At 37.5% G+C, this 25,412-nt stretch overlaps 1 protein-coding gene across 2 annotated transcripts in view; it reads left to right on the top strand.

Moving 5' to 3' along the window:
- The first annotated feature begins 223 nt into the window (after nucleotides 1-223).
- Nucleotides 224-25,412, top strand: part of LOC150103240 (inositol monophosphatase 1) — a 127,291-nt gene continuing 102,102 nt past the window's right edge. Inside the window, exons 1-2 of one of the 2 annotated variants that reach the window (XM_090397772.1) lie at nucleotides 224-468; nucleotides 22,733-22,866. In XM_090397772.1, coding sequence (XP_090253898.1) covers nucleotides 343-468; nucleotides 22,733-22,866 — 260 coding nt within the window. In that variant the 5' untranslated portion in view covers nucleotides 224-342. Of the gene's footprint in view, nucleotides 469-666; nucleotides 776-22,732; nucleotides 22,867-25,412 lie in introns of those variants that run through there. The other variant, XM_090397773.1, reaches the window with a different exon arrangement.

Genomic DNA, 25,412 nt, shown 5'->3' with positions numbered 1-25,412 from the left:
CAAAATATTAAAATTTTTTATCATAAAATTATCCAGGAATTTCTTTATTTATTTTTTAAGTACAAGCAACATACATTTTTTTCAAAAATATCTGAGAAATAATACAAAACGAACTCTGCATAATATTTTAATAAAAATAAGTTTTTATTATAATTATTCGTTTCCTAACTAACTTTATTCTTGGTGGCGCTTTTTATTCACTAACTTCTGTAGTGAAATTTAAAGCCGTCTTGAAGCAGCTGATTGTTAATTATTGGATAGTTGTTTGTCGGTGCAAATGCTCAGCTGTGTATTTGTAGCTTATTGTAATTTTAATAGCATGAATTAAATTATATTTGTTTCATGTGGACACATATTGCTTTATTCCTGTTTTGTTTGCAGTCTATTCATATAATTATGTGCAGTTCAGAAGCAGATTTGGATTTATATTTTGAGACTGCAGTTGGACTTGCTAAAGAAGCCGGCAAGGTTAGGCAGTTTGATACTAATTAATGTGTCGAGAAAAGACATCCATAATGCATGGGTTTCCTTTTGAACTAGTCTGAAATTTTAAAAGTGTCGTGATGTATTTGATATTTTTAGCTTTGCTAATTAAGTTCATATGCATATTACATAAATTACAATGTTATGTTTCGTCTCATCCTCCGTTCCACAGTATAGTTTTATCGTACCTGCACATTTTCTTATTCCGCTGATTGCCGTTTATCAGGACAAATATGAAAGCGGCAGCTTTTCTAGATCTGATTAAAAAGAAAAGTGTATGTGTGCGTGCATTGTATGTATATATTTTATTTATTTTTATTTTTTGAAAAGAGAGAGGGAAAGGGAATTTCAGAACAACGTGCCCAAAACAGCCAAGGCAAGATTAACCAATCTATCATTTTTCTTCTGGAGTCACATTGCTCATTAAATGCCAGAGTTGTATATTTTTATTTGACTTCATTGTGAATTTCTTTTCTAATACTCTAATAATACTTCATTCTCAAAATGAATTTAAGGAGTAGGGATATTTATTGGTTGTGAAAATTTCACGGTAATTGAATCGTTGTGAAATCTCTACTAGATCTGCTAAAATTATTTAGCAATAATTTGTGCCTCCAGAACAATTTCTTACTGTGCTATAACGACGTTAATAAATTATTCCGGGTTGGTAATGAACTAATTTTTTTTTTCCAAAACTTAAAATTTCATTTTTATGGTCTTTAAAAAAATGACATCTCTCTTAGTTGTTTTGAATCACTGTCATTGGTAAAACTTTGACTTGGTTTTATTATTATTATTATTATTTTTTAATTGAATGGGATTTATCAGAATATTGTGCAATTTCATGAGTTTTAAAAACTAATGGTGCTGTATGCAGTTTTTGTTGCAGTGTTCTGTACAGTAAGTTTCAACACTCCATCAAATGTCCTTTTTTTTTGGAGGGGGATGATAAAGAAATAGGAAGCTTGAATGAGTTTTGTGAAGCAGAAGTCTTGCCTTCATTACTGATGTTCTGTAATTGGTTAAAGGAAATTGCTAACGATGCTATTGCTAGACATATGCAAAGCCATTTGAATGATATCACATGAAAAATGTATACGTTTGGAGAAATGTGGAAATCAATGTAAAGCTAGTGACTGATAGGCCACCAGAGTGGTTTAAAGAGATGGGAGGTAACCAGGGATTTGCCACAAGGTTTAATTTGTACATAAATCACACCATGACCAGTATAGAAAGAATATGCAGCTGTTTGCTGATGCTTAACTGGGAGAGGCATTAGTTAATAAAGGTTATGTTATGTAGATCCTGCAGGATGATTTAAATACATCCTTTTTTGCAAAAGATAATTGGTTGTCCAAATTAGAGCACTTCGGACTAAAAAGATTCCAAACCATTTATTATACTGACGGCATTAGAAGAAATTGAAGCTAGGGATTTGGGAATAATGTTTAACAGTAAGTTGAAGTTCAGGGAACATACTGTATTGCATAATTGCCAGATCAGTACAAAGGATCACTTGGATGTTGAAAACACTAATAAGCCTTAAGAATTTATTTTTTGGATACACAAAATAACTGTGGACTACAAACACTATGTTGACAAAAGTATTTGGACAGTGGGTAAAAAAAAAGAAAAAAGTGCTTTAATTACATTTCTAGTGGTGAGTGGGACAACTTTTGACCTGAATGATAGCAACAGGGCATGCTTTCAACCAATGTCTGATATGTTGCAACAGGAATGTTCTTCCATTCCTCATGCAAAGCTACCCCATTGCTGATGAGAGCTGCTGTGGTCTGGAGCAAATTTGCCATTCTAATTCGTCCCAAAGGTGTTCAGTAGGGTTGAGATCTGGACTCTGAGCTGGCCAGTTCAACATGTCAGTGTTGCTTTGTGAAAACCTTTCTTGGACATGTGGTGTAGTATAGTATGGAGCATTGTCATGCTGAAACCCAAAGTACTTCCACAGCGTCGGAAGCATGAAGTTGTTCAGGATGTCCAGGTAGCTACCAAATAATGGTTTTGGGCACATCCACCAGTGGACCAAGCCACATCCAGCTCAAACACTCCCATACCATTACTGAGCCTAAACCAAACTTGACAGTTGGAATAATTTAATTCCTGTCAGAATCTGGAGGTTACCATTCCCTGGGTAATCTCCAGATTCCAAACACGGCTATCAGAGTGAAACATGATTTGTCACTACTCTTTTACAGTCATGTATGGTCCAGGAATGGTATGAAATACACCATCCAAATGTCGTTTGGGCATTGAGGGAGAGTGGTGTGTGGCTTGTTCACAGCAACAGCTCTGCCATGGTAACCTAAGACATGCAACTTTTGTGGACAGTTCTAGTGCTGACAGATGTCCCTGCAGCATTTTCCAGGTTGACTACAAGGTCTGCTGCTGATGTGCAGGATGCTCAAACATTCCAAGACAGAGCTCATTGATCTCAATCAGTGAGTTTTGTGGCCTCAGAGTATTTTTCTGCTGTGGTAGCACCATCAACTTTCCATCTACGAATGACATAAGCAGTGGTGGATTTCAGTATACTGAGATGGGTAGCAATGTCATAGACAGAAAGACCACTGATCTGACACCCAACTACCATCTTATGAAGTCTGTCAGTTCAACTGAACATGGCATCTTGACTTAGAGTACAGTGTGAAACATGCAGTACATCCCACCTTTTATTTCCAGACTTATTATGCAGTCACTCTGATTATTTGCATGTGGTAGGATATGAAATTTGCATGCCATGTAAGGTATCCAAATACTTTTGTCAGCATAGTGTATTAATAGCAAGAAGAGTGAGAGCCTGGTTTTAAATCAGAAGAAAATGTACAAGTTAAGTGTTAAACTTAGTTAGCAAGTTTTGAAGAGTCATAAAGACTTCAGATATTTTGAAAGTGTGCTTTCTAGTGATGTAAGTGTGGATGAGGAGATATTGACAAGGATTTAACTGAAATGAAGCTTTTTTATAACAGTATAAGCAGTCTACTTTAGGATAGTGTTCCACTGAAATGTAAACTTTTGTTACTTTGTTTTCTGCCACACAGTCATCATGAAGGCTAACAAAATCATCACAAACAGAATAGAAGCAATAGAAATGAAAGTTTTGAGGACAGTTTTGGCAAAAAGAAGATAGAATAAGAAATGTGAATATTAGGTAAATTCTTTTGGACAAGTGAAAAAATGATTGAAGTAGTTTGGACATATGAGAATGAATTAAGAAAGAGTACCAAGAGAAATGTATAAAATAAATTGAGAGAAAAAAGGCCAGGAAAAAGACTACAAAAAAAAGTAGAGCCCATCTTTTCCATGAGAGAGACAGATGTTTGACCTGATAGTTTCTATTGGAATGTTGATAAAGAAGTGATAGGAGTCAGACACAGGTGACAAGTAATACATAAACAGAAGGGAAGAGAACAAGGAATCGTTCCTGAAAGTAAAATAAAAGCATTGTTAGCAGTGATGTGAGGACTAATTTTTTTTGCTTGGAGAACAGTGAATGATTATATGGACACTTGTTGGCCATTTCATTAGCAACAACATTTGATAATAAGTGGGGTCCCCATTTCGCTTAAGAATGGCCTGTATTCTTTGTGTCATTGATTCAACTAAGTTTCTAAGACATTCCTCTGAGATGTTTGTCCATACTGTCACTATGGCATTGCCCGGTTGTTGCAGATTGGATGGTGGCACATTGCTGCTGCAAAATGCTTTTATTATCTCAGCGATGCTCTGTTGAATTGAAGTCTGGAGACTCAGCTGACTACTTAAGTAAAGAAAACTACTTGCTGTCATGTTCCTCAAGCCACTTCAGCATGAAATTATATTGTTGTTTAATCCTTTATTTATTATTATCATCATTATTATCAACACCCGACCTCCATGGAGTCAGACTCACTGTGAGAGGTACTCACTATTGCATACAATGCTCATCTAACTGCGTCTTAAAACTGATTCAACGTATCCACAACACACTCAGGCAATGCATTTCACTCACCAAATACCCTCCATGCAAAGAACCTGCTTCTCACTCCTTTGTTCACATCCTCCTTATACAGTTTCCAGCAATGGCCTCTTGTTTTACTCCCCCTCTCCCATTCTATGAAATCTCTTCCATGTCTACCTGATAACAACCCCCTGACCAGTTTATAGGTCTCAATCATATCCCCCCCCCCTCTTCCTCCTATTCACGAGGCTCTGCAACTTACATTCTCTCAATCTGTCCTCGTACTCCATATTCCAAAGACCACCTGACTACCTTTGTGAATCTTCTCTATACCCTTTCCAACATATCCTCATCACCATGAAAACCCTGTGACCAAATCTGTGCACAATAATCCATACAAGGGCTGATCAAGGCCTTATATAATGGAATCATAACCTCTCTATTTCTGCATGTCATGGTTCTCTGCACCATTGCCATTGTTTGATGTGATGTCTTCACAACTTGTGCCATGAAGCCCCTGAATTTCAGGTCCTTGTCCACCATCACTTCTAGATCTTTCATCTCCTCTACTTCTGTTAAAGTTTCCCCACCAAGTGTATACTTTACATCCCATCATTGTTTTACAAATCTCAAACTTTACACTTGGCAACATTGAACTGATAGTTCCACTTACCTGCATATTCATGTAATCTATTCAAGTCTTCTTGTTAATGGCTTACAAGAAAACTAATAGATTCAAGCCTGAATTTTATCAAGAATAGATAAAATTCAGCCTGACTGTGCATTGCTCTCCCCAGTTTTGTATCATCTACAAACAGCTGGATATCACTAGTTAAACCCAACCCAATATCATTAGCATACAAATTGAACAACAATGGCCCCAAAACTGACCCCTGTGGCACACCACTGGTGACCTTTCTCTTTCGAGATACTGCACCCCCGTATACAACTTTCTGATACCTATCTGACAGCCAGTCACTGATCCAACACAGAAGTCCGTTATCCAATCCCATCTGTTTCATTTTATTTAAGAGCTTATCATGTGTCAGTCTATGAAAAGCTTTTGCAAAATCCAAGTACATCACTGTATATGCATCTCCTCTGTCCAAGGTATTTGTCACCTTGTTATAGTACATAAATAAGTTAGTGAAACATGATCTCCCCTTAACAAACCCATGCTGATAACCACAGGGAATACTGCTGTTATCAACCTATTTCTGTATTCTACTTCTCACCAATCTCTCCAGGACTTTCACCACAACTCAGGATATACAGACCGGTCTATAATTTGAAGCTACCGCCTTATCACCACCTTTATGCAATGGAACAATTTTACCCTCCTTCCACTCCCTTGGAACCTGTGCTGTTGCAAAACTCTTGTTAAACAGGCATGCCAATGCTACTACCAGTTCCCTGGAACATTCCCTTAAGATGTGTGGTGATATTTCATCAGATCCTATTGCCTTATTAAATCAAGGTTATTTATTTCCTCAAATACCTCCTGCTCGCTCACAATTAAGCTATCCTCTCCTATGTCCTCTACACTTAAGTTCCTCATGATCAGGATAAAACACTTATAAATAGATCACTGAATTACCTCAACAATGTCTTCTCTTCTGCAGCAGTTACCATTCTGTCACTTTCATTCTTTAACTTCATCTTTCCACGATCATTCTTCTTTCTACTTTCCACATATCAAAAAAAAAAAAAAAAAAAAACTCTAAGGTTTTTCTTAGCCTGATTTGCCAGTTTCTGCTCATACTCTACTTTTGTTTTCCTTACTAACTGAGTCACTCTCCTGGCTTGTTCTTTATATTCTTTATGTGACTGATTACCATTATTCATCTTGTACTTCTTCCAAAAGACTTTCTTTTTTCCAGATTTCATGCTTAAGCTCCACATTTATCCATTTTACACCAACCTTATTCAGCCTTTTGGCCTTTGGGATACATTCGTACATTGTGTAAGCAAACAAAGTTTGTGTGTAAAGTATCCAGCATCTTCATGATTAGGCTACTTCTATGTATATAGAGGCTAATGACTTCACATTAGTTACTCCAGTATCAACCGTCATATCTTTTCTGGGTCTGGCTCCCACTGATGAGACCTTAATAAAGGTTGAAAAGGATCATATTTAGCCGTTAAGTGAATATGATCAGCGAATGTGTTAAGATAATCAATTTCCTGATATATATACTCTCAAGGGATGTTCAGGTTACTATGACAGCACTACATGATTAGGTTGACATTATTATTTATCTCCCTTGAACAACTTTCCTCCTAATCAGTATTACTTGTGAGCACGTCAATATTGTCATATCTTAACACATCCCATAATGAAGCACGTTCATTCAGACATGTATAATGCTATGCATTATGGGAAGAGTCGCTACCTAGACCAGTTTTGACCTTTATCGAGGTCTCATCGATAGGAGCCAGACCCTAAAGTGATACCAAGGTTGTAGTAATGCAGAAGTCATATTTTCATATACAAGTAGCTGAAAGGTGACACATCTTATTAATAAAATACTCTTTATTAGAGATAGATGTTGAAAGTTTCCCCACTTGGTTATACTATAAAGGCTAATAACTTCACATCACTTGCCTTAGTATCCCATAATGCAAAGCATATATCCTTTCAGACATGTATAATGCCGTGCATTATGAGAAGAGTCGCTACCCAGACTGGTTTCGACCTTTATTGAGGTCTCATCAGTGGGAGCATAGCATTATACATGTCTGAAAGGATATGTACTTTGCATTATGGGATATTAAGGCAAGTTATGTGAGGTCATTGGCCTCTATATGCAAGTTTCCCAGTCCCACAAACTTCTTTAAGTTTGCTTAAAGAAAAAAAAAAGGATTGCTGGTCTGGTTGGCCGAGTGGGCAGCGTATCCACTCTCCAGCCAAAAGGCTGCTGGTTCGAATCCTGTTCATGGGCATGGATGTTTGCGATTGTCTGTGAAAATACTAGTGCTGATGATGGGTGGTAGATGGCATTGGTGTAGATGATGATGGTAGTCGCGGTTCATTGTGGTTGGTGGATTGAATGGTGGAGACAGAGTTGTAGAGTAGGTGCCCTCCCTCGATGAGTCTTTGGACTCCCTGGAGGTGTTACGTAATCACACTAATAATAATAAATCAAGAATATAATTTCTTGGCATTTCTAATTTATCATGTAACTAAGTGGGAAAACTTTCAATATCTATCTCTAATCCAGAGTATTTTATTAATAAGGTGTAACACCTTTTGGTTACTTGTATATGGAAATATGGCTTCTGCATTATTTCAATCTTGGTATCACTTCAGGGTCTGGCTCCCACTGATGACCCTTTCCATAATGCCTAGCATTATACATGTCTGAATGGATATGTGCTTTACATTATGGGATACTAAGGCAAGTGATGAAGTCATTAGCCTCTATATACGAGTTGCCCTCTCCTGAAGATACTTCATGTGCAAATTTTGTTTGCTTACACTTGGATAAAGGATTAAACCAAGAATATAATTTCTTGGCATTTTTAATTTACATATCTTAACGTTTCATGCTTCTAAGGCACTTCTGACTGAATGAATCTACCTAGACCTTGGTCTTAATCTGAATCATCTCTTTCCTGCCATCTTGGCATCAAACACCTGTTTTGCTAACCTTTCCTCATCCATTCTATTTAAGTGACCAATCATTTCACCTTAGCTCTGCTGACACATTTTTATTTGTAAACCTATGGTATTTATTTTTTTTTTACATAGCCCAGAAACCCTGCTCTAGAGACAAAACATGAAACTTTTTCAAGCCCCTTCAGGTCTTCAATAAGCAGGCTGGTGGTCTTGCACTGGTGATGAAATTCATTTCCCACCTAAAGACATTAAAGCAAGCAGTCAGACATCCATGGTGGGATTTGAACCTGCAGCCTGTTGGTTGGAGAGCAGATGTGCTAACCATTCACCGAACCATGCCAGCAGATATCATTGCCTTCTGCTTCTTTAAGGATTTTGTATTCTTAGAATTCCTTTTTCCACACATTTTTAATTAAAAATTGTAATTTCTTATTGATTCATAAAGTATACAGTATAGGGTTATGCATGGAATAGCATATCAGGTAAATGGCCTCCACGGCTTTGCTGGCACATATGCACTCTTTTGTCGAAATTTTCCATGACCGTTTTGCATAAATGTGGCTGAATTTCGTTGATACAGCACTCAATTTCCTCCTTCAAGGCGTGGGTGGTTGTGGGCTTGTTGGCATAAACCTTAGACTTCAAAAAACCCCAAAGAAAAAAGTCCAACGGCGTTAAGTCACATGATCTGGGCAGCCAATTCTGATCACTAAAATGGGAAATTACACGACCAGGAAATGATTCGTGCAGTAATTGAATTGTTTCTCGGGCTGTATGGCATGTGGCACTGTCTTGTTGAAACCACATGTCGTCCACATTCATACCTTGCAATTTAGGCACAAAAAACTGGATTATTATGTCGCGATAGCAAGCACCATTAATTGTTATTGCCTTATCAGCCGCAGTTTCGAAGAAGAACAGACCGATGATGCCTCCAGCCCAAAATCCACACCAAACAGTGACACGTTGTGGATGCATTTGTTTCTCAGCAATCACTCGTGGATTTTCTGAACCCCAAATGCGACAATTTTGTCGTTTAACGAAGCCATCAAGATGAAAATGAGCCTCATCACTGAAGATGATTTTGTTCGAAAAATAAGGATCACTTGTTGTTGTTGTTCCATAACCATTCAACGAGCTCTCTTCGCTGTGTGTGGTCATTTTTAATAACCCTGAACTATCAGCTGTCACGCTGTCTTTTTTTTCTTGTTGGCAACACTTTACTGCACAAATGGCACTAAATATTTTGCATATATTTCGAAGGTGAGTTATCCGATCTCATACAGAGTAGCAGGGTTTTTTCTCCCGGAAACTCGGGTTTTTCATCCCGCATACAGACAAATTGGCAGTGTATCATTGTAGTGGTGAAGATGGATAGGTGTATAGTGGGTGTCCTCCTGCGATGAGTCCGACTCCTTGGAGGTGTCACGAATAGTAATAATAATATATGGTGCTATTTATCCTTCTAGTTACATCTAAAAGGTGTCTAAATCCATATCAGGAGATACTGATCCAGACCATGGAGCAGTATCTCTACCACCAAACTTTTGCATTTGGGATGATGTACTCAGACATCCTTTGCTTTCCACGCTTTAAGCTTATCATTTTTATTTTTTAATATATTGATCCATACATGACAGGCCAAGGGATTATAAGCACATCAGTGCTGTGTGAGGGGTGCAGATGAGGACTGATATAGAAGTTTGTTGATTTTTTTTAAGAGGTGCAGGTTGTAGTTGTTTGGGAATACTTCATGAGGAAGGCTGTTCCAAAGGACAAAGGCAGAATAAAAATGGAAGAGAAGCAGATTCAGTGTGTTTGTAGTTGCACAGTATGGAGATGTTGGACAGCTGCTGCACTTTTATTAACAGGTGCAACAGAAAGTGGAGGAATGATGGTTGCCAATTCACTAGTAGAAGAGATAGTGTTGAAACACTGCACCTGTAAGATGGAGGTTGTATTGAATTTGTAAGAGAGGGATCATCTGTGAGCCTAATTGCTTGCTTCTAGGTGGTGTCAATGATTTTAAAGGAAGTTTTGGGTACACTAACACAAATGTGAGCAGTATTCTAAACATAGGAAGATTTGGGATTTATATATAATTAAGAGTGAGTTAGTGAAAAATAGGCTCTTGGACAAAAGAGAATGCCAAGCTTCTTGAATGCTGAGGAGTCTAATGATGTGATGTGCTTCTTATTATTATTATTATGGGCAACTCCAAGGAGTCGATAGACTCATCGAGGGAGGCCCTAACATCATGTCAAGAGCAACTATTCGACATTCACACAGTATTATCATACCTCGCCTTGAACTCATTCACAGTCATGGCACCCACAATAGACTCTGGCAGCTTATTCCACTCATTCACCACTCTCCAAGTAAAAAACCTAGCTCTAACACCCTTGCTGACCGCACTCTTGTCCAGCCTCCATGTATGGTCCCTAGTCCTCTCACCACCAGTCCTATTCTCAAAAATATCTTCTGAATTAATCTTATAGAAACCCTTCAGTAATTTGAATGTCTCAATCATATCACCCCTTTTCTGCCTATTAACTAATTTCTGCAATCCAATCTTCAACCTGTTCTCATAAGGTTCATTCCACAGACCTGCCACCATCTTGGTCACTCGTCTCTGGATCCTCTCCGCCTCCTCCCCATCAAAAAGAAACCATGCCACCCATATCTGGGCACAGTAGTCTAGATGGGGTCTTATCAAGGGTCGATACAGAGGAACAATAACCAGTTTGTCTCTTCTCTGCTTGTTAAAATATTTTTCAGCAACCAAGTGATTTAATGAGCTGATTTAGCCACTTTTGCGATGTGCCCCCTAAACTTCAACTCCCTATCCACCAACACTCCCAAATCCCTAGCCTCATCAGTCTCCTGGAGTATGGGTCCACCAATGTGATATACTGCTGCTAATCTTTTCATCCCAAAATGCATAACCTTACACTTTGCCACATTAAATTGACATCCATTTTCCTTAGCCCAGTCCTCCAAACTATCCAAATCATCCTGCAAAATTTTGACATCCTGTGCACTAACTATTGCTCTACCCAACTTTGCATCATCAGCAAACAAATGAACACTTCCTCTCAGATTCTTTCCTGTATCATTAATGAATAAATTGAACAGTAGTGGTCCAAGAACAGAACCCTGTGGCACACCACTATTCACAGGCCGTCTTTTGGACTCTTCCCCTGAATAAACCACTCTCTGATATCTTTCCATCAACCACCCTCCTATCTATCTCACCAACCCTATATCCAGCCCCATATGCTGCAGTTTACTAATTAGAATTCCATGTGGTATCCTGTCAAAGGTCTTAGCAAGGTCCAGTAGAATCACTGTAAACCCATTACTCTTATCCAGTTCAGCTGTCATTGTGTTATAAAACGTGAGCAAGTTACTGAGCCATGATCTACCCTTCACAAAACCATGCTGTCCCCCATACAGTATCCCATTTTCATCTATCCAATCCTGTATTTTCCTCTTGACTATTTTCTCCAAGATCTTGACAGCGATTCCTGATATGCTGATCAGTAATTTACAACATTCAATTGCATAAAGGAGATTCCAAGCCTTTTTGGAACTTACTTTATGCAGTGGAACTATTTTCCCCTCGGGACTAACCCAGACCTGAGACTCAAATTAAACAAAATGGTCAAGGGCACTGACAATTATTTAGCTGCTTCACGTACGACACAAGCTGGTATACCATCCAATCCCACAGATGTATTGACATTGAGGTTTTGTAATAGACTATTCACCTCCACTTCATTTACCACAATTCCCATATAAGCTATTGGTTCATTCATTCCTGCAATGTCACCACCTGGATGATATACCCTTGCAAAGTGCTCACTCAGTAATTCCACTATATCAACTGATTCAGTTACCTCCCTACCATCAGCATTCTTTAAAATCATTCTGCCATATACATTTTTTTCTTTTATTTGCAACATATCAAAAAAACTGTTTGGGATTCTCTTTAGCTTGCTTGGCTAATGTTCTTTCATTATCCACTTTTGCTTTTCTTACAACACTCATTACCCTTCTGGCCTGCGCTTTATACCATTCATGTGCCTGCACCTTTCTCCTTAAATTCCCTCCATAGTTGTTTCTTTTTTTTTGCAGCTCAAGCTTAATGGTGTTATTCATCCATTTAACCCCTACTTGATTTATTATTTGGATTCTAGGTACACAGTCAGTCATTGCCTCCTGCAAACACTTCTTAACTGCCTCCCATGCACTATCAACATCCAGCCCTTGCAGTTTTACATGCCATGGCACTGAACTAATCAAACTCCTAAGCTTGTCATACTTACCAGCCCGATAATTGCACACCTTTAGTCAAGACCCTATGATCACTCTCACCAATTGGTGGCAATGTGGTCATATTCGTTACAGCCAAATTCTCAGATGTAAATTAAATTGTCACCACCAAAATTCGTTACAGCCAAATTCTCAGATCTAGGTCAAGCACTCGCTGACCCCTAGTATTTTCCATTACATGCTGTCGCAGATAGTTATCCCTTAATAACATAAAATCCAATTCCTTTCTCCTATGTGTCCTTTCTTCCTTCCAATCAATGTTACCATAGTTGAAATCTCTCATAATAATTGCTCTCCTTCCACTCATTTCTTCTATTTGCTGGTGCTGCTATAGACCAGGTGATGGAATAGATGGTGGAGATAGTATGCATAGTCTCAATCTCACACCAAATAGCCTTAAATATGCTCTTTTCTCTATCCTGCAGTTCCACTTCTATTCTTCTTCTTTGCTGCAGCTCATCAGCTATCATCAATAACACTCCTCCCTCTATTTTATTCTCACTGTCACTCCTGAACATACCATATCCCTTCACATTCAATCCCACTAGCTATATCATCTTCTGTCAGCCATGTTTCACTAATGCCAATAACCCGTGGCCTGGAAGTGCCAACCAAGGCCAAAAATTCTTCCTTCTTGTTCCTAATACTTCTGGCATTAGTATACATGAATTTCAGATGCCCATTTGTTCGATCCCTATTTTGATGCCCTATACTAACTATCCCATTCTGATTTGTTGTCCTTCGTACTCGCTCGGGCATATTACATACATTCATACACTCTACTGTCTCCCTAAAGTCTGCATATCTACTCCCCCCCAGTAACTCTAGTTTCCCTGATTCTGCACATCCACTTCCTTCAGCAACATTTTTTTCACGTCTCCATACACCAAATCCATTCAAATGTAAAGCATCCATCTTATATAAATCCTTTCACCCATCGAACTCGCCCCACACATCCACAAATTCCACACCACTCCTCTGCGCATAAAGTCATTAGCAATTTTGGCCCTCCTATACTCTTCACTGTCATACTGCAGCAAAAGACTTGCCATTCTAACTCTCTCACTCTTCTCTTTTGTTACCTCAAGTCGTCATCATCATGCGTATCAACGATTTAGGCCTAGCATGGCCTGTTCCGTCCTTGGAAGTCATCGTTGAATCGTTTAAGAGGAAGTCCTGGTTTGCTTTTTCCTAATGGCTTGTACTTTAAGGCTTGTTTTGGTAATATTTCTGTTTTCATTCTTTGAACGTGTTCCATCCATTTATGTTTATATTTTTTAATTTTTTCTATTACTGGTTCTTGGTTTAATTCTTTCATAATATCTTCATTTCTTTTGTGATCAAATAGGGTATACTTTGCAGTTTTTCTCATAAACTTCATTTCTGCTGTTGTTAATCTTTGTTCGTTAATTATGTTTGTTAATCTTTGCTACCTCAAGTAATTCCTTCAAATCCTTTCTCATAGCCATTTTGTCTCCTTTCAAATCATTCGTTCCTTCTACTACTATCAATTCTTTCATCCTCTGCTTTTATGTTTATGCCAGGAAAGACTAGACGTAAACGTTAGTCCAAGCAAGGAGATCTGATCTTGTCTGATGATTTATGTAGGTGAGCTGGGATCTCTTTTTTCCATGAAAAAAAGACTGTGTTTTTAGTGGCATTGAAACATGATAAGGTTGTCCTCACCCTGCTGAAGGATAATATGCAAATCAATGTTTAAGGTACTAGTTGTAGATAATCTTGTAGCTTGGGATGTCAGAACCACATGGTTTGTCAAATGAGTGGGATGAATGGAAAGTACTATCTTCTGTAAAACTGAGGATAGGATTAGTGGTTATTGTGAGGATGTCGTTTATGTACAGGAGAAAGAGAGAGGTGATAAGGCAGAGCCTTGAAGTACTCCAGTGTTGATGGTGAAGCTCAAAGAGCCATCTACCATAATTTGCAGAGAATGATCAGAGAGAAAGCTGTCTTCCCAATTATAGAGGGTATCAGGGAGACTGAAGGATGGTAGTTTAATAGTCCTTGATTTCACACACATGGTTGAAAGTTTTGGAAATGTCAAGGTGACAGCACAAGTTTCTCCAAACCTTTCCATCATATGTGTCCAGTGGTTGGTGATGTAAGTTATGAAGTCAGCTGTGGATCTTGAATGGCTGAATCTGTGTTGGTGGTCACTCATTAATTGGTGAGTCTCTAAGTAGTGGAGGAGTTGGCTATTGATGATTTCTATATTGTTTTGGAGAGGTGATGACGAGTTCATCACAGGTAATCTCAGTTGGCTTCTTTATAATGCCAGAGGTTGGGTATTCTGTGTGTGTGTGAGAGAGAGAGAGAGGAGACTTGTACAAGATTGTGATCTTTCATTCAAGTCTTTATTGCCATGTAGAACAACTTGAATATGGTGTTTCAACCTGTGATATGGATAACAGCATCTCCATTTGTCAACTGTGGTAGAGAGAATGGATGATGTTTGTGAATGTGTTTTGTGATAGATAATATTCATCTAGTTAGAGGGAAACCACCTTGCTCATAGGAAACATCAAGTGGTTTAAACAGTTTTTCATCTCTTGAGTAGTTATGTTATTTGTCACCCTTTCTCATATGGCACTAATATGCTATGGTTTCTTTCATGGGTAGGATTTGCATAAAAAGAAAATTCTGAAGATGATTTAACAATCTCATAGTAGAAGATAGGGTTTTATATCATGTAAAACACATGCAAGTGATCATAGACATAATACACTGCCCTTGTAGCTTGAGTTGCTTTGGTAATTCCAACCCTAGAATGGAATTAACTTCCTGTGAAGTCTTAATATTGCGTGTATGACAAGTAGTAGGTGCAGCATATGGGTTTGGATATCAGATTATTGGATTGATAATAATTGTCTTTCTTTGTATTGATTACAAGGCAAGTTAACTAAATTTATAGATTAATTATAAACATTTTTGACTAGTTTGGCATCTTAAATATTAAATTAATCTTTCAGTTATTCCAGAACTTGAATAAAAACACCTAAATTATACTATGAAATTTGTATTGTTAATTGAGGACAATTCATTAGTCATATTGGAAATGGACACTAGAATTGCACAGGTAGAACATAGTAGGGATAGTCATGGGGATAGTGTCTTGAGAATGAAAGGATGTACACTATATTGCAGAGCCAGGTGAAGTATGGGGGTGGGAGTAATAATGGCTATAAGAATACTGACAATGTACTGATTTTTCTTTATACAAATGCTAGGAACATTAGGAAATGAAGGAATAACCAACTTTCACTGATAACAAAGATTGTTCATATTAGTGAAAGTTGGTTACTCTCGGGAGGAAGAATCACAGTGGGAAAAAAAAAACTAATGGTTTTGAGAGTATATGGTGTGAGATAGATCTTTATAAAGACAGGATATTTAGTGGAATGCTGTTATAGACCAGGGAATAAGGTTGTGATGAGCAGGTAATGTTGAGACAAATTAGTTTGGCAAGTGCAAAGTTAGTAATCATTATAGTGAACTTCACCTATAGCAATATAATTTGGACAGAGGAGGCAAAATTTAGTACTAAGAGAATGGAATTTTTGGATTCCTTGAGGAACAACAGTCTTAGGTAGCAATGTAATGCACAGAACATGAGAATCAAGAGTTTCGATTTGGTCATAGCATCATAGGATCTGATCGTAACTGAGATATATTATACTAGCACCCAGTTGGTGAGTGACCATGTTGTCCTGACTTGAAGGATGAATGGGCATATAGAGTTATCAAGGCAGAATGAATTTATGTATAATTATAAGGCAGGTATGTATAATTATAAGACTTAGAAACCAGCTTTCAGCAGCACAATGGATGAAATAACTTGAAATAAGAGAAGAGGTACTTAAGAAAACATTGACAGTAATGGCAGGTTATATACTTTGAGTGAAGAAGATAAAGCATTTTGGATGTTGAAAGTTTTTTCACTTGCTTATACTACACATTAAAGATACCAAGAAATTATAGTCTTGGTTTCATCCTTTATTCAAGTGAGAGCAAACAAAGTATGCATGTGAAGTAACTTCATGATTGGACTACTTGTATGTAGTGGCTAATGACTTCACATCAATTGCCTCAGACTGCAGTGGGTCTGGTTCCCACTGATGAGACCTCAATAAAGGTAGAGTCTAAGGTAGTGTTCCTTCCCAAAACCAGTCTAGGTAGTGTTCCTTCCCATAATACATAGCATTATATGTGTCCGTAAAGATATGTGCCTTGCATTTTATTTAAAGTCATTAGCCTCTATATACAAGTAGCCCAGTCGTGAAGTTACTTCACATGCAAACTTTGTTTGCTCACAATTGGATAAAGGATGAAACCAAGAATATAATTTCTTGGCATCTTTAATTTAAAGCAATTTGGAGTCAAATGGATGACAAGAAATAAAAGAGGAATTGTAGATTAAAAAAAAAAAAAAGATCCTTATGGAAGAGATATAAAGAGAGAGGTGGAGAACAGTTGCATAAATATAAGGTTCAGGCTAGGAAAGTGACTGGTATTGTAAGGGGAGAAAAATAGAATGAGAGGAGACTAGCACTGCAATCCAAGAGAATCGTAAGGAATTTTTCATTATGTGGTGAGTAGGAGACAACGATAGTGGACAGATTAACTTGCTGGATGGAGATGGAACTAAGGTAACCAACGCAGATAACATAGTTGAGCTATTTAATGATCACTTTATTAGAGTATTCCATCTTGTTATAGTAGGCTTTATTCCTAGAAGGATAACAAGTGGTGAAGTGTTAGAAGTGAATAAAGGAAATGTATTCTGAATAGTGGGTACACTAAAATATCAGTAAGGCAAGGGAACTAGATGGAATTTTGCCACATGTTTTAAGGGAATGTGTTGTCGAACTGACTGTGCCATTGGCTTGTCTGTTTAATGAAAGTCTTGCAATGGGACAGAATGGAAGGAGGATAAGATAGTGCCATTGCATAAAGATACTGGTATGGAGGTATCAAACTGTATGCCTGTTTGTATTTCTTCTGTAGTTAAAATTTTGGAGAAATTGGTAAGGACTGGTGTGAATTGGGCAGGTGAGGGCAATTTTATTTATGCAGGCTAACATGAATTTGTTGAAGGGCAGTCTTGTTTTAGTGATCTGATTACCTTTTATGATAGAGTAATGAGCCCTGGATGAGGGTAAGGCATGCTATCTTTTTTTTAAGGCATTTGACAAGATGCCATATGACAAATAGGTTTTTAGCAGATTATTGGATTGGATTGGATTGATAATAATTGTCATTTTGATAGATATCAGGGTGTTGTATATGGGGGGGGTAGTATCAATAACATATAACAAATAGGTTTTTAAGTTGCAGCATATGGGTTTGGATATCAGATTATTGGATTGATAATAATTGTCATTTTGATAGATATCAGAGAGTTGTATATAGAGGAGCAGTATCAAGGATTATTATTACCCCAAGACCTCATAGAGCCAAAGACTCATCTGGGAGGTCCTTTTATCACACACAGCTCATCATACCATGTCTTAAACACACTCAAACTCCTTGCAGACACCACTCTCTCAGGGAAGGCATTCCAATCATTTACAACTCTGCATGAAAAAAACCTGCTTTTCACACCCTCTTTATACAGTTTCCAGGGATGACCTCTGATTCTCCACCAATCTCCCATTATTTTCTGTAGAACTTCTCCAGCATTGATCCTATAACAACCCCTTACCAACTTATAGGTCTCTATCATATCTCCCCTCTTCCTCCTGTCCACCAGGCTCTGCAGATTGCATCTCCTCAATCTTTCCTTATACTTGACATTCCAGAAGTCAGAAACTACCTTAGTCAGTCACCTTTGGACCCTTTCCAACATCTCTTCATCCTTCTGAAAACCAGGTGACCAATCTGGGCACAATAGTCCATGTGTGGCCTAATCAAAGCCTTATACAACGGAACAAGAATCTCCCTACTTCTACACATCAGTGTCCTCCGCATCATTCCCAGAAGTCTTTGTGTTGTCTTCACAATTTTGGCTATGTGTCCCCTAAATTGCAGATCCTTGTCCACTATCACCTCCAGATCTCTTATTTCTTCCACCTCCAGCAATGTATCCTCACCAAGCATAAATTCTGCATCCCATCTTTGTTTTCCAAATTTTAAAATTTGGATTATTACTGTGTATCCTTCTCCTCTGTGCAAGGAAGCAGTCACTTTATTGTAATAAGTGAGTAGATTACTAAAACATGATCTCCCTTTAGCAAATCCATGCTGTCCATCAAAGATAATACCATTGTTGTCACCCAATTTTGGATCCCAGTTCTCACAAGTTTCTCCAACAATTTAACCACAACACCTGACACAAATAGGCCTATAGTTTGATGCTTAGTTTGATCACCTCCTTTATGAAGTGGCACAGTCTTTCCCTCCTTCCACTCCTTAGGAACTTGACAGAGTTCAATATACATTCATATATATACAGAGTTCAATTCACCATGCATTCTGAAGGAATGTGCCAGGGAGTTGACACCTGCCTTCAGAATGCGTGGGGATATGTTATCAAGTCCCATATTAACATCTAGTTTACTCAACTCCCCATACACATGTTGCTCACTTATAGTCAGTCTCTCCTCCCAATCATCAACTGCTCTCAATCTCTCCATGAAGTCGCATTCACAAGATTCAAAGACCTTTATGAACTGCTCATTAAGTATCTCCACCACACATTCTGCAGTAGCTGTCTTTATACCATTTTCTGCAATCATTGTCGCCCTTCCATAATCATCCATTGTTTTGCTGGCTACATATCGAAAGAACTATTTAGGATTCTTTTTGGTTTCATTAGTTAACTGCTGTTCATACCTCACTTTAGCTACCCTCACCAACCAAGTCACCTGCCTTGCCTGATCTTTGTAAACCTCATGGAATTGGTTATTTCCACTTCTCTTATGCTGCCTTCATAATGCCCTTTTTCTCTGTATTGCATGCTTAATCTCTTTATTCATCCATTTCACACCTACCTTATTTAACCTTCTCACCCTTGGAATACATTTAGACATTGCATCTACTAGATAGTTTTTGAAAATCTTCCAAGCTGCATTGATCTCTTTTTCAATTAACTCCTCATTCCATGTTACACCTGCAAGCTGTCTCCTGAGCTCTTCATACCCTTCCCCCTTTTGTAGTTCCACATATACCCTTTTCTTACAGAGGTCCTCACTCTGCTGGCAACCACCCAGGTAATCACCTCATGGTCATTCTCACCAATTGGTGGATGATTTGATGCCTCATTTATAATTACATCTTCTGATGAGATGACTGAATCCAAGAACCCTCAATCCTCGCATGCCCTCTGTTACATACTACCTGAGTAGTTATCCCTCAAAAACTCAAGAAATTAATTTCCTTTACTTCCAGTTGCTATCTCATCATTCCAGTCTATATTGCCATAATTAAATTTGCCCATAATGATCACCCTTTTCTTATTTGCTTGGCTAATTTGATAATACATCTCATTATCACCACCATCCTCATTATCTGGTCTATAACAGCATCCAACCAAGTATTTGATTCCATTCACCTCTATTGCACACCATACTGTCTCAAAACCACTGGCACTATTTCCCTCTTGCATCTCTACTTTGTATGGGCATTGGATTAGTATGGATGTAAGGATTAGGATGGCTACAAGTGGAGTTCCACAGGGTTCAGTATTGGGACCATTATGGTTCAAGCTTTGGAATTGGTATTATCACAGAAGTACAGGGAGATATTTATTTCCAGATGATGTGAATCTTGGGAGGGGTTATTAGTATTAGTGACGTTTTTTTTGTAATAGATTTCACGGTTTGATATGAACCCAGATGATTAAGAAAATTACTATTTATTAACTTAAAAGCTAATATTTTGCTGGTATTATATACAGCATCTTCAGAGCACACAACACAAAGTTTGTTACAAATGCAAAACAACCACAATCCAGTGTAACAGTGGGGCTAGTAAAAGTAATTGCAGCATGCAACACAGGACTAAAGTCCTAATATGGTGCAATCTAGGTGTAAAATAAATAAAAAAAAAAAAAAAAAAAAAAATTCAAAGTTTTGAAATAGTAGTCCAAATGATAGTCTTAGAAAGTTTGAAAAAAGGAATAAAATAAAAGTAATAAATATTAATTTGGTCTTAAGATGACTGTCTCCCAAATCTTTGGTAGATTTATACAGCCATACTTGTTAAGGTTTGTAGTATGTTTTAAGGCTTCTTTTGATTCCAGGAACAACCTCTCTGACTTGTAGAAGCTTCTATGCATTAATTTTGTTTCTTTCCAATTGATCCTGTGTGCAGGGGTATCCAAAGCATGGTCTGCCAAACACGACTTGCCATAGCAAAAGTGTTGGATATATTTTTTGTGTTCACTGAGGCGGATGTCCACAGTTCTTCCTGTCTGTCTGTAGTAGGCTTGATGGCAAGAACAGGGCACTTTATAGATTCCTGGATGTGATAAAGGAGTGCATTTTTCCTTAGGTGAATGGATGAGAGTTGCTAATTTTACATAAGGTTTAAATAGTGTGCATAGTTGGTGTTTGTTAAGCACCTTAGATATCTTTTCAGATGTGCCTTTAATGTATGGGATGGTGATAGTTTTGTTGTCATCTTTTGTGGTAGATAGAGGGGATTTCTGGGTAGCATTAGTATGTTATCTATTTTATGGGGATTATAACCGTTGGTTAAGAAGGTGTGTCGTAGGTGAGAAAGTTCAGCAGTGAGAGCAATGTCATTGGAACAGATTGCTCTAGCTCTATAGGTTAGTGTTTTTAAGATACCATATTGTTGAGAAGGGTGATGGTGTGATTGTTTGTGTAAGTATCTCCCTGTATGTGTGGGTTTTCTATAAACCGAAAATGATAAGGAACCTTCTGGAAGATGTGTGATCAGTGTGTCCAGGAAGGGTAGGCAGTCACTGGCTTCTAGTTCCATTGTAAAGTGAATTTTAGGGTGCTGGCTATTTAGATGCACTAAAAATGTATTCAATGAGTCTGGGCCATGTGGCCAAATAGCAAACACATCATCATCATAGCATAGCCAGAGACTAGGTTTGAGAGTGGTGGTGTTGATAGCTAATTTTTCCAGATGTTCTATGTAGAAATTGGCTAAGGGGGGAGAAAGGGGCGAACCCATAGCTGTCCCATCTAATTGCATTTGTAACAAAGTGCTCTGAAGATGCTGGATATAATACCAGCGAAATATTAGCTTTTAAGTTAATAAATAGTTATTTTCTTAATCATCTGTGTTCATATCAAACTGTGAAATCTATTACAAAAATGTCTGATGAACACATAAGCCTATCCATGCATAGTGATGTTTTTGTTCTACAAAAGGATTTGAATAAAGTGGACAAATGAATGATGATCAATTTAATGCAACTTAAATATAAGGTTTTGAAATTTGGGTTCCACAAACAGGATGAATCATACTTATGTGGTGGAGATATGCTGGAAGAAGTGGAGGAAACTATTGATCTTGAGGTGATTGTAGATAGAAATTTGAAGTATGGTGGTCCCATTGTATAAAGCTCTGATCATGCATCTGGATTTCTGTGCTCAGATCTGGTCATCAAGATTTGAGTGGGGGGGGGGGGGGGATGAAGTGACATCGGAGAGGGTGCAGAGATGGATGGCAAAAGTGATGCATGGCTGTGCAGTGTTGATTGTGAAGATAGACTGGGGGGGGATATGCAAAATACCAAGTTTGGATGGAAGATGGGGGGGGGGAATATATGATTGAGTTCAAGGGTTGTTGTTGTATTGACATTGAGGAGAATTTTCATATAGTGGAGAATGGGAAGGGAGCAGGGACTAGGGGCCATTCCTGAAAGTTATAAAAGAAAGTAGTAAGGGTAAGAAGTAGGTTTCTTGCATGGAGTGCATTGCCTGGGAAGAGTGGTGTGGATGGCGAATGGGTTTAAGGAGAGGTGTGGTGGATTTTGTTCTGGTTAAATTGACCTCCTACAATGAGTCTTGTAACTTCATAGTCAAGGAGATAAATTTAAAAATAAAAAAAATTACATTGTTAACCCTGAAATTTTATCTGACTTAAAAAGTTATAAAGGTTATGACACATGTTACAAATTATTTGAGCAACAATAAAATACAACAAACATGTTTCATATAGAACAAAATTCTGAATATTGTTTAAATATGTACATGTTGGGTAAAATGTTTTTCAGAGAAATACTTGTATATTAATAGTTGTATTAATGTGCACTATGCATTAAGAAAAGCATCTAATAGATTATTTTCCTAGTATTTGTCTTTTTAATAATTATATAATGACATATGTTTTGTTTATTGCAGATGATTAGAAATGCTATTGGAGAAAATAAAAATATTAAAACGAAGAAAAGTTATGCAGATTTAGTCACTGAAACTGACACACAGGTTGAATCATTTTTAATAAGTAATTTTAAAGAGAAGTTTCCAGATCACAAGTAAGATAATACATATATCACACTTAAAAATCATGCATATATTATATAAACACATTGAATGGTCAGTTTATTAGGTATTCATCTATGGACTGCACCAAAAATGCACTCTATCAGAGACATTTTTGGTCCATTCCAAGCTATCATCATTCTTTAATGGTGTTTTGGTAGCATTGAAGGTAGCCTACTCACTGTCAATGCTACCTTCATATTAAAATCCTGCTTTTATTTATGAAAAAAAGAACATCTTATTCTTGATAATTTACAAATCCTTCTACCTAAATAACTTTGAGCAGAGTGATAGTTTCAGCTTTATTGGTTTCAAGAATTGTGGAGGTATTCATGCACAAGGGTGTAGATGCACTGAGAATAGTCTAACAATAACATCTGTTTAATAGCAGTCTTGAGAATGGAGACAGCTTGTTGAAACAAGAGGCTAATTGAGGGGAGTACAAGAATCATTGTCTGCTGAGCCACATTCAATAGCTCAGTATACTAGTAGTCTGCAAAGCAACATATTGGAATACACTGCATTGAATCCTGTTACAGATAGTTATGAGAGTAAGCCTTGTTAAGTTTTGCTCCTCTCTAAAATAAGCAGCTATAGTAACATGGATACCTGGGATCATTGACATCGGACAATAGTCAAAAGAGGCACTTGGTCCATCAAATTTTATTTTGCAGTTGTTCTATTCTGTTATCAGTTAGGATATGGCAGCAGCATGAATCAATGGATTCACTGTGACACTTTGCAGTATTGCCAACTGTCACTGTGTGGTAGTTAGCAATACTGCAGGCTGATGCTGGTGTAAGGAATGTTTTTGAACATGAACATCCCATGAACAGTATCTAATACTGCAACCTACCTCAGCATCATTGCTGACCAGATGCATCTCTTTGTATTCATAGTTTATTTCTAGTAAGATATTGTACCATGTCACAGGACATAGATCATTTGGAGAATTATTCAGTTTCATGAAGGGTTGTTCAAGCTGTTCAGGAATTGGAAGAGTATATAATCTTTGTATTTATAGACCTTCAACTTAGTTGAGTATTTGGGATGAGACCGAATGAGCTGTTTGCAACAGGAATCTACTATACAGTTCATCAGGGTCAACTTCAACGTGTCTGTTATATGATATCTCTGGGGAATAATTTTTGCAACTTATAAAATCCTTGACCCAAAGAGTTGCTCTTCTTGGGGCTAAAAAAGGGAGGGAAGGGGAATGAAATGCTACTTGTCTGATGTTCCTAATACTGTTCATTGTGTGTGTGTGTGCACATGCTCCAGTGATACCCCTTGTTAACTGCTTCTTGAATGGGTTAGCCAGTTAACTTCTAGACACTAGCATTATGTGTACATTGTTAACTGTATCCTCAATTAACTGACCAGCAAATTGATTTTCTAATGGGACTAGGTGATTAAGGGATCACGGTATTACCATCCAGTTTAATTCCAGAAAGTAATGCTTATACACCAATTGATGTCAGAATACAAACAAAAACCTCTAGAGCAAAATGTCCTTGATAGTTATATACTGTTATTCCTAACAGGAATACTATTCAAAAGTATAATCACATTAAATTGACGTTCTTCAAATATCTGTCTTGGGCCTACCTGAATTTAAGGTATCTAGTGCTGTGCTTTCTTGAAATCGATTTTAATGATTAATTAAAATCCTGAAAATAAAATGTACTTAAAATAAATCTATTTTAAGTACATTTCTAAGAGATATTAGACCTCATAATAGAGACTTATTATGAGGTCTGACCATTTTTTCCCCTCTTCTTATGGTGATCCAAACACGACCGTTTTTTTTTTTTTTTTTTTTTTTTTGACAAGTAGTACATTAGTACTGTAGATGTTAATAGAAACTTGAGGAGAAAGAAGAATGGATGAGAGAAGGAATTTCTTAACAGATTTGAAGAACATACAGATTATATGGTGATCAGCTTCTTGCTATGTATCCTTGATGGATGTACAGGATGCTATAACAGTAGTCATCATACTGTAGTCCCTCCTTATCTGCAGTCAACTCTGTTCCGAAAATATTAAATGGAAAATTCCAGAAATAAACAATTTATAATTACATCAGCAAAGTGGATCTTTGATTCAACATTTGATCCAAAGTGGATATTAGATCCAACATTATTTCAAAACCGAATGTTTGTAAAAACTCTAAAAGTTTCGTAAGTTGACCTGAGAGCTTATGAGAATACAATCCTCGGCATCCCTAAGTTGTTTTAGATTACAGTACTTAAGTTGCCTTAGCTACTTAAGTTCAGAACATTTGGCTTTGAAATAATGTTGGATCTAATATCCACTCTGCCAGTGTAATTTTACATTGCTGAAATGAAGCCATATGGCTCTTTCTCTTAGTAATAGACAATTCATAAGTTTTAAATTGCATGCCTTTCTGAGTAGTTCTCAGTCATCAGATTGAATGTCGCAGTGTCGCAATGCTTGTGTTCAAGTAACCCTGATTTTACTCAATAATGGTCCCAAAGCGCAAGAGTAGCAATGCTGGCAATTTGGATATGCCAAAGAG

The sequence above is a fragment of the Typopeltis vanoorti genome, chromosome 9 (assembly GCF_054136105.1).
Source record: "Typopeltis vanoorti isolate ZY-2024b chromosome 9, IOZ_Tvanoo_1.0, whole genome shotgun sequence".
NCBI classification, from domain to species: domain Eukaryota; kingdom Metazoa; phylum Arthropoda; class Arachnida; order Uropygi; family Thelyphonidae; genus Typopeltis; species Typopeltis vanoorti.
This window is presented reverse-complemented; position numbering and strand designations above follow the sequence as displayed.